The 9,212-nt window shown below is 49.1% G+C and overlaps 1 protein-coding gene across 1 annotated transcript in view; it reads left to right on the top strand.

Annotated features, from left to right (window-relative positions):
- Positions 1-3,647: 3,647 nt before the first annotated feature.
- Rgs20 (regulator of G protein signaling 20) overlaps positions 3,648-9,212 on the top strand; it is a 63,915-nt gene continuing 58,350 nt past the window's right edge. Inside the window, exon 1 of the mRNA XM_047539385.1 lies at positions 3,648-3,834. Within this exon, the coding sequence (XP_047395341.1) occupies positions 3,766-3,834 (69 nt within the window). The 5' untranslated portion in view covers positions 3,648-3,765. The remainder of the gene's footprint in view (positions 3,835-9,212) is intronic.

The raw sequence follows: 9,212 nt of genomic DNA, 5'->3' as shown, positions 1-9,212 counted from the left end.
TGTACTGGATGCTCACTTTCAGTATCGTCATCTTTCAAGGGTGTGTTAGGAAGGTCTCATTAAGAGGGCACGGTAGGGCTGTAGTTCGCCAGGGACCTAGCCAGTACCCTCAGCTTAACATAGGGTTTTTCTGGCCCAAGTGCCCAAATCCGCCGAGATTCCAGTACTCCGTGAACGAGGGGAAGGCCCCGTGGCCACCGTGCATCCCTCGGCTCTGGAGCTTGGAGCAGATGCGGTGCTGACCCTCAGTCCCCAGAAGGTGCGGGTCGGGTGAGACTGATGCTCACTCAGATTCAGCGGCCAGATACAGCCAAGCGTGCTGGGCGCAGGTTAGGTCTCCATCCGAATCCTCAATCCAGATGGAGGGTTCCCTGCCTTCCTTTGGGACCAGAAGACTCCCGTCGGCATTGTTCCTGGGCGCCAATGCCGGCTCTGAGAGTTTTCCAAATAGCCCATATTCCTCTCTCAAGTGAGCTGTTGGCACTCCTCCAGAAACCTCCCCTGCTCCCAGTTTCTGCTCCTGCCAGAAAGCGGGGGAGGGGAGCATGTGAATCAGGAGAATGAAAATTCTAAGAGAACGACTCCATTCTCCAGGAAAAGGTAACAAGGAGAAGCTAAACAGCGTGAACTTAGTCGGAAATGCAAACCGAGCTCAACTCTCCCAGGCGCATACAAACGACCGAAAGACAAATCAGCCAACGCATTCGGCGGCTTCCCAGAAAGGGCCTCATGAATGAGAATGGGTTGCTAGGTTTCCTCCCTCCCGACAATCGCTTCCCACAAGACTTTCACCGCCAAAAGAAAACAGGCAGGGCTTGGTGACTGCACAGCGGGGGAACCGTGCCAAGCCCACAAGGCCGCCCGCGGCCGCTCCCGCCTTCAGGACCCTGGAGAGCGCCCGCCGCGCCCCTGGGACCCGTGCCCAGCAGTGCGCAGCACGCTCCCTCCGGCGACTCAACACACTGTCACTTTTATTCGCTGCTTTCCGCCTCCACCTTCATTCTTCTTGGCAACCACCACTCCTGTTTTTCACAGACAGATTCAATTGTGAGGTTTTGTTGTTTCCCTTGAGGGAGGTGTTTGGATTGGCCGAGTTAGGTTCCGGTTTGTAAATACACTAAATGTTAGTACACCCAGATGCTCTGAAAACGTCTCAAAGATGGCCAAATGGTCTTCAATAGCCACAAAGCCCAGTTCCTTAACTTTATAAATGAAGTAGCCAAACCAAAGAGTAAAGAACCATTCCCAAGGTTAGCCGTAAAGGCTGTCTAGAACCCTAAGCTCCTGATTTCTAAATTAATAATTTCCAAAGATTTTTTTTTTAACTTTCCAAGAGGGAAATAATGCTTTTAATTTTATCTCTTAGGTCTCCTAATCAACGAGTGAGAGATGGAAAAAAAAAGTGTGTCCCTGGGAATAAAATGAACACAGAGTTGGCAAAGGAGGCCTACCAGAATGTGCATTTGCAGTAACACCCCAACATTGAGTCCTGACTTCCTCTATTCCACTCAGCACATCCAAATACAAATCAGTCCCTTTCAGCCTGAAGTAGGCCTGGGATTCTACAGCTACTATCCAAATAGCCCCTAACAACTATCCCAATGGAACCTGGTAGTCATATCCAGTTCTGTGCCTCTGGCAGATAGAAATACAGTAGAAAGGACAGTGGTACCGTCTACACAACGCAGATCACATTAAATGTGAATTTCCTGAGAATGTTAACATGTAAATTCTGATACAGTGGATTGGGATGAGGCCAGAGATTGTTCATTTCTAAGGAGCTCTTAGGCTTCTAACCACTGTCTTAAGAGTTAGAAAGTGCGGGAGGCGCGGGAGGAGGGGGCACGGGGCGGGGAGATCTAACTTAGGCCTTTCTTTTGCTGTCACCGATTTTCTCTTGAACCCTCAAAGTACCTTCTCAAAACGCTTAATTAAAGGGCCCCACTGAGTGAACACAACAGTAACGGTGTGCTGGTTTTTGTTTTTGTTTTTCTCTCTGCTCTACCCTTCCCCTTCCCTTCTCGACACCGGTCCTGCATAGCTCCCAGACACGCCCGCTGCCCCGAAGTTGTTCAACCTTCTTTATAGCCCGTTCTCCAGCTTCACGCGGTTCTTCTCTCACCTTCTGCGGCGACCTCCTCCCGAGGTTCCCCGACGGCTCCCGGACTTCTCCCCTCTGCTTCCCGCCCTGCTGGCCAACGGACCCTCACAGGGGCACCAGGAGCTGCCGGGTCGGCTCTTTCTCCTCCTCGGGGCAGCGCTAGCATTGCCTGGCAGATCCCCTGGGGGTCCCCCGCTGAAACTGGCCCATCGCGTGTCCAAACCCAGGGAAGAGGATGCCGATGCCCGGCAGAAATCACCCATGCTGGTGAGTACTACGTTCTACACCAACCCCCACCCCCAGGCTCACGCAAGACTCCAACCTCTCCCACTGGTTCCCAGCCTAGACTGACCCACTCCGCCCGGGGCCAGCAGTGGGAGGATGGAAAGTCGTGACAGAGCTGGGCACACTGGAGGAAAGAGAACCTGTAGATCCCTGACACTCCTCCTCCGCGAAGTAACTCTAAGCTACTTTTTCCAGGGCCATTCATTTCATTTCCAGGGTCCTTAGAAGCGGGAGAGAGTCCTAGCCCTCTTTGGAAGCTGCTTTTCAAACTCTCAGCCTTAAGCTTTCCTCCCCTTCCTCGGAGGCTCCCGCAGACACGCCTCCGCCCGCTCCCCGCGCACACTCACCCACTCCCCTGCCCTCTCTCTGCAGGCAAGGGAGGAAATGACGTGATGTTATTTTTGTGTCAGATCAGTTTCCAGCTTCAGTTTAGCCCTTCAAACTCGGGCTCTCGGGTTCCCTGACCCAGCAGCTCGGCGGCGACTCATTCCCGTGGGTATACTCTGGGCTGCTGCGTGGGCTGCAAGGACACCCTATGCTCGGTGCCCGCAGTTCCTCGGCCGCTATGGGTCTCCACTCCCCACGAACCCCGTAGTTCCTGGAGAAGGGAGTACGCAGGGGGGTTGCTTGCCGAGGGATTCTGAGCCTGAAATTAGTTTTCCCTCCACTCCACCCCGCCCCGGTCGCTAACAGCGACCTCCAGATTCTGGCCGGGTGCGACAGGGTTAGAAATCCGCCCCCCGTTTCAAGTGCGGGAGAACCGGACGCAGAGGCTGTTCAAGGGGTGGGGCGGGGGCAAGGCTCAGAAGCGTCTGGAACTGGGAAGAGGCAGGGGGCTACCCTGCTGTGGCGGGGAAGTCCGCAGGCGTGACTCTGCTGGCTGCGATGTCCCCCCGCCCAGCGCGCTCCTCCCTCTTCTCCACTTCATTCACAAGGTCTCAGCACGCAGTCCCGCTCATTGGAGTCTCTCGCTTGGCCCCCGCACGCTAAAACGAGGGCGTAAGAGAGGGGGCATTTTGCAGACTCCCTCAACATTCGCTTAGCGTTGCACCCACACTCTCGGCGTTTCCCAACTGGGGCTGGAGAAAGGAACTAAGGCCCGGACACGGGACCCGCCCTCGTGGGGCCTGGAGTGGTGCCCCTAGCCCCTGTGGCTAGGAGCGCGCCGCCGCCAGAGGGAGGCGAGACCTGGGATTGCCCAGCCGCGGGAGGAGGCGGGAGGGGGCGGGGAGGAGGTAGTGCAGAGGAAGGAAGAGGAAGGGAGAAGAGGACGAGCGGAGACCCAGAGCTGCAGGAAGGGGAAAGCGGAGGAAAAGCTTTCGCGGGCTTAGTAAGACCGCACTCGGCATTGTAATAAAAATAAGGAACACGCCAGACGCATGCGCACGGCTAAGGGAGGCGAGTCGGCGGGTGCTTCCCCTCCAACTACTCTGGTGGACGGTGGAATCGTGAGTACCCGGCTTCCTCACCATTCCTTTTTCCTTTCACACTCGCTCAGAGGCCTGGGGCTGGGAAGTGGCAGAGGCCGGGCGGGGCGCGCACACACGGCAGGACCTGGGACTCTTGTAGCCGTGGCGGCGCGGGAGCTAGTGAGAGTGGGTCACCACTTCCCAGGGTCCAGCCCCCTTCATTAGTCTGTGCCTGTTGCGGGTGGGGACTGGCTGAGGAGATGTGGGTGCGTAAAGGGGGGGGTAACAGGCCACCACTATCAATTTCTACCCGATCCTTAAGAGCGTCCACTCAGTCCCAGCTCTGTGGCCCCGGCTCTGTGATTGAGGAATGTGGGAGTCTAGCTCTTAAAGTCTAAAATGCATATTGACCATCCCAAGCATATTTGGGAAACTCCAGACAAGTAGAAATGTCGGCATTCTCACTGGATCGGGAGAAGGCTGTGGAAGGGGCCGGGCGCCCGAGGCGGGCAATTCGAGCGCAGATGGGAAGGGAAAGGAGACACTCCCAGAATCGCAGTACCTCTCTTCGAAGAAGTGTAACCTAGACAGCGGCGGGGAGTAGGGCCAGGAAGTGGGCGCCCTGCACCAGTACCCTGGAGGGGCTGGCTTGGTATCGGCTTTTACCCGGAGACACTCTTCACGTCCTTGAAAACTGAAGGGACAGAACTGTCATTTAAGGTGCGGGCGCCTCGGGGATTTTCTTTAAACAAACCCAGGCTGATCTTCCATACTCGCAGAACTGCGCTTGGGAAGTTGGAACGAGTCTGGGCGCCCAGGCTAAGGCGACCCGACCGGAGGTTGGGAAGTGGGAGGGTGGAGAGGCCAGATGCTGCGCTGGAAGGGAGGTGGGTGGTGGAGAGGAGGATATGTGGGCACAGCTACCTTCCGGCGTTGGGAGACCGGGGACTCTAGGGGTCTTAGGAAAGGGGGTCACGATGTGGGGTGGCTCTTTTGGGGATCTGTGCGTGCAATGATTTCTCCATCCCACTCCTACCTGGGAATAGGAAGGGGAGGGGCCTTGAGAGAGGCTGCGCGCGGGGATAGGAGTGGGCGTCTTGGGGAAGAGGTTTTTGTGCTCTAAGACTTTCTGGCAGGGGGAGGAGTAGGCGTTAGAGGGTGGGCGTTGGGAAGGGGTTGTCCACGCGTTACAACCTACTCACCCCGCTCGCATATGTAAAAGGGGCTTGAGAGATGAGGCGCGCTGGGACTGGGATTGGTCATGAGCCTCCCGGGTTCACCAGCATCCAAGGGAAGCCCAGGCGAGTGGTCAGACACCAGCTGCTAGCAGGACGCCGCGGTAAAGAGTGTCTGGGGCCAAGTTAGGGGGATCCGGGAGGAAGCGTCTGCCCCCGCGTACAGGATAGAGAAGTGAATGTAGTAGCACAGGATTTCTATCCTGAAGGAGAAAGCTAGAGGGAAAATCTCTCTTTGCTACTCAGAATGTGGCAGAGGCCAGTTGCTCCATGTGAATTCCCCACTCCATACCACCCTAGACGTCCGGCTGGGGTTGATGAGTTTTGACAACTGCAAGGCAGTGCCCTCAGTGCTAGAGGAACCCTCTAGACCAATGGCTAGCAGAAGCAGTCACCCCCAAAAGTGTGGGGAGCAGAAAGATCCAGCATCAATAACCAGTCACCCTCATTTGGTCAGTGCCCCTCCTCCTGGGCCCAGGTGGCAGAGCCCTGGCTTGGCTTCATTTTATGGGTGGTTCCAGACCGTGGAGTTAACCAAAAAAGGTCCAAGTTAACCCAGCGGTCTGACTTCCTTCCCAGAGTTGGCAGGGACATTTATAACGGAATGACAATCTTGTAAGTTCTTTGACACAATCATGATTTGCAGTTTACTAGTTTTTTTAATCGTATTTATTTATTTATTTTTTGGGGAGGCACAAAATCTAAATTTCTGTTGGGTCTCATCTTGTTTATCTTCTGTTCATTAAGCTGCATCTTTTGTATCGGGTATCAGTAACACATATAAAAGGCAATATTGAGCTGGGTGTAGTGGGGCAGGTCTGTAATCCTAGAGGCCGGGGAGGCTGAGGCAGGAAGATTGCTAGTTCAAAACCAGTCTCAGCAAAAGCGAGGCGCTAAGCAACTGAGACCCTGTCTCCAAATAGAATACAAAATAGGGCTGGGGATGTGGCTCAGTAGTCGAGGGCCCCTTACCGCCCCCCCTCCCAAAAAGGGGCAATATTGCCTAATGAGTAATATTGCCTGAAATTTGTAAACCACGGCTAAAATCCCAACCTAGATGTGTGACCTCAGATACACATCTAGACACAACCTCTTTGTGCTTTAGTTTTATCATCTGTAAAATGTGGATAAGTAAAACTTCCTACCTAATGGGGTAACTGCTGGCATTCAGTAAAGCTCGTCTAACTGCCTAGCACATACCAAGCGGTATTTCATATTATTACTGTTACACTGGTGCTAAAGGGTTAAGTGGACTTCAAAATATAAAAAGATCAGGGGAAAAATGCATCTTTTTGGAAAGAGTACAAAATGATATAGGCATTCATCATCACAATCAGGAAATCAGTAAATGTTTTCTATCAATATCTGAATTTGAACACAATGCACTTCTATATTATCTGGACCCTTTTATTTCAAATAATTATGAGATATTTACATTCAAGTTTCAAATAGCATTTTAAGAAAATTCTCTCTAACCTTCAAAAGAGTTCCCTTTGAAAAACATACATTTTAAAAATACACATCATCATGATATTTACAGAAAACCAATATCTTCATTGAATGACTGTTTTGAGTTCATTTTTTTTTTTTATTATTTTGGTACCAGGGATTGAACCCAGGTGTACTTAACCACTGAGCCACATCTCCAGTCCTTTTTCTTTTTTATTTTGAGACAGGGTCTTGCTAAGTTGCTTAGGGCCTTGCTAAGTTGCTGAGGCTTTCCTTGAACTTATGATCCTCCTGTTTTTTGCTGAGGCTTTCCTTGAACTTATGATTCTCCTGGCTCAGCCTCCCAAGTTGCTGCGTCCATTTTAAGAGATTCTGGAAACTTATTTAGGAACTAGAAGGGCTAACTTCTCTCAGATCATTGTAAACATTTTACCCAAAATACTTGTAATTATATCAAAAATTTAGAATGATAACTATCAGATTGCTTTTTTTCCCCTGTCTTTTTTATTGTACAGATGAGGAAACATCCAGAAAGGTTATAGGGCTATAGGATTAGGGGCTGAATTATATTAGAATTATATCTGACTCCCTTCCTACCACATTGATGATTTCCTATATATCACACTTTTATGAAACCATCACAAATAAGAAACCAGAAATTTTATATAAGGAAAAAATATGCAAGGATGTGTTACCTCCAACACCATGAAAGACCAGCAATGATGGCATGGCTACTGTTGTCCCAAAGCTTTTTCTTGGTCATTCACATTGTAAGGTGGGCCCACATGACTTCTCTCTAGTAAGTGAACATCATTGATCAAGCTAGAGGCACAGCCAACTTTAGATTTTAAGGCTCGACTAGGGTATACATTCTGTTGCATATTCTATTCATCCCTTGAAGCAGTTTTTTGAGCTTTTCTCAAATTCTTAAAATCTCCTTTCCGCCAGCTCTGAAGATATTTCCTCTCCTACTTTTAGGAGAGGACTTCAAAATTACTCAAGAGATTCTATTCTTCCAAATTTTTTGGACTAGCAAGAGAGAATGAGAATAAAAAAACTGTCATCTTCATTTTTTCTTTTTAATGGTACCAGGGATTGAACCCTGAGGTGCTTAACCACTGAACCACATCCCTAGCCCTTTTTTTTATTTTACTTTTTATTTTGAGACAGGTTCTCACGAAGTTGCTTAGGGCCTTGCTAAGTTGCTGAGACTGATTTTGAACTTATGACCCTCCTGCCTCAGCCTCCCGAGTTGCTGGGATTATAGGTGTCCATTACCATCCCCAGCAGAGCTGTCTTGTTTTAATGCAATAGCCTAGTTAGTGGTTTTAGTCCAGGTACCTGAATATCAATTCCTAAAATCCTACTGTTCATTCATTTCTGCCTGGGATAGGCTAATGACATCCACCTTCCTTGTGCTATGTAGATTATGGCTTAAAGGTCTAGTTCTCACATGAATAGTTTAGGGATCTATGGCAGAATCTTTCAGTGAGCTGCTTGTCTTGCAAAGTTATTGATAGAAATAGTGCATTTACCAGGGAAGGTACTTCTAGGAATGGCGCCTATGTCCTTGAGGAAGGAAACCATAGTTCTCTTCAATATGTGAACTGAATATATTACCCTTGACTTTGTGTCTCAGGAGAGCTAGCACGTTTGTAGACAGAAATGCAGGGCATTAAGCAGGGAGTAACTTTCTAGCATGCTCCCAAGCCAGTTTGGCAGAACTGAATTTTGAAATCACATGTGTCAAGTCAGGTCCCAATATGATTATAATATGAATCACTGTCCAAATGGGAATTTTTCAGATTGGTTTTCAGTGCACCACCAGGTGACTCACGATGTGAGCTTCTATTCAAATAAGTAGAGTGTCAATCAGCAACTAATAGGGTTCGCTCTGAGTCACAGCTTAACATTTAGTACAATAAGTGTGAGTGAGTCATTGACTACCATAGGCACCATATAAGATGGTCCCTGAATGTTACCTTGAGCTGCTAGGAGCTCAAGAGTTTAGATGATGCTGCAGGGGGTGAGTCAGTTCATAGTACAATCTGATGGGCTCTTAAAGGCCATTCACAATAAAGTTTGATGCGACTGAGGGCTGAAGATAATATTACATGATTAGGAATTCAGAGAAAAGATTACCGTGATTCTAATACAGCTGTTTGCATGGGAGAATCATTTGTAAAATATGAATAATATGCTCAATTGCCCAGCAGTGATATTTCACATGAATTATTTCCAAAGTTATTAAATCCAGTTGACCTTTATGGTTTCTAGTTATTAATTAATTTTACCCTAAATTGTAAAATCCTTTTTGAGTCTATATGCGTACAAATTTGTGCTGCTGCTTTAAGGCTAGCAGTACTTGGCACTGCATTTTCATCTTGTCCCTCGCCCCTCCTCTCTGTGTGTGTATGTGTATGTTTTTTCCTAACTCTGAGCTACATCCTCAGGCCTCGTAGATTTCTTAATATTTGTAAAAGTCTCATTCATAATTAGAGTGGCACATGCCTGTAATTCCTCAGGAAGCTGAGGTAAGGAGCTCAAAAGTTCAAGGCCAGCTTCAGCAACTTAGTGAGACCCTGTCTCAAAAGAAAAAAGAAAAAGGGTTGGAGAGGTAGCTCAGTGGTAAAGTACCCCTGGGTTATATCCCCAGTACCAAAAAAAAAAAAAAAAAGTCATAGGCCCCTTTTCAACTATACTTTTAAAAGTTAAAAAAATGATGTATCAAAA

The sequence above is a fragment of the Sciurus carolinensis genome, chromosome 1, assembly GCF_902686445.1.
Source record: "Sciurus carolinensis chromosome 1, mSciCar1.2, whole genome shotgun sequence".
Lineage (NCBI taxonomy): Eukaryota > Metazoa > Chordata > Mammalia > Rodentia > Sciuridae > Sciurus > Sciurus carolinensis.
This window is presented reverse-complemented; position numbering and strand designations above follow the sequence as displayed.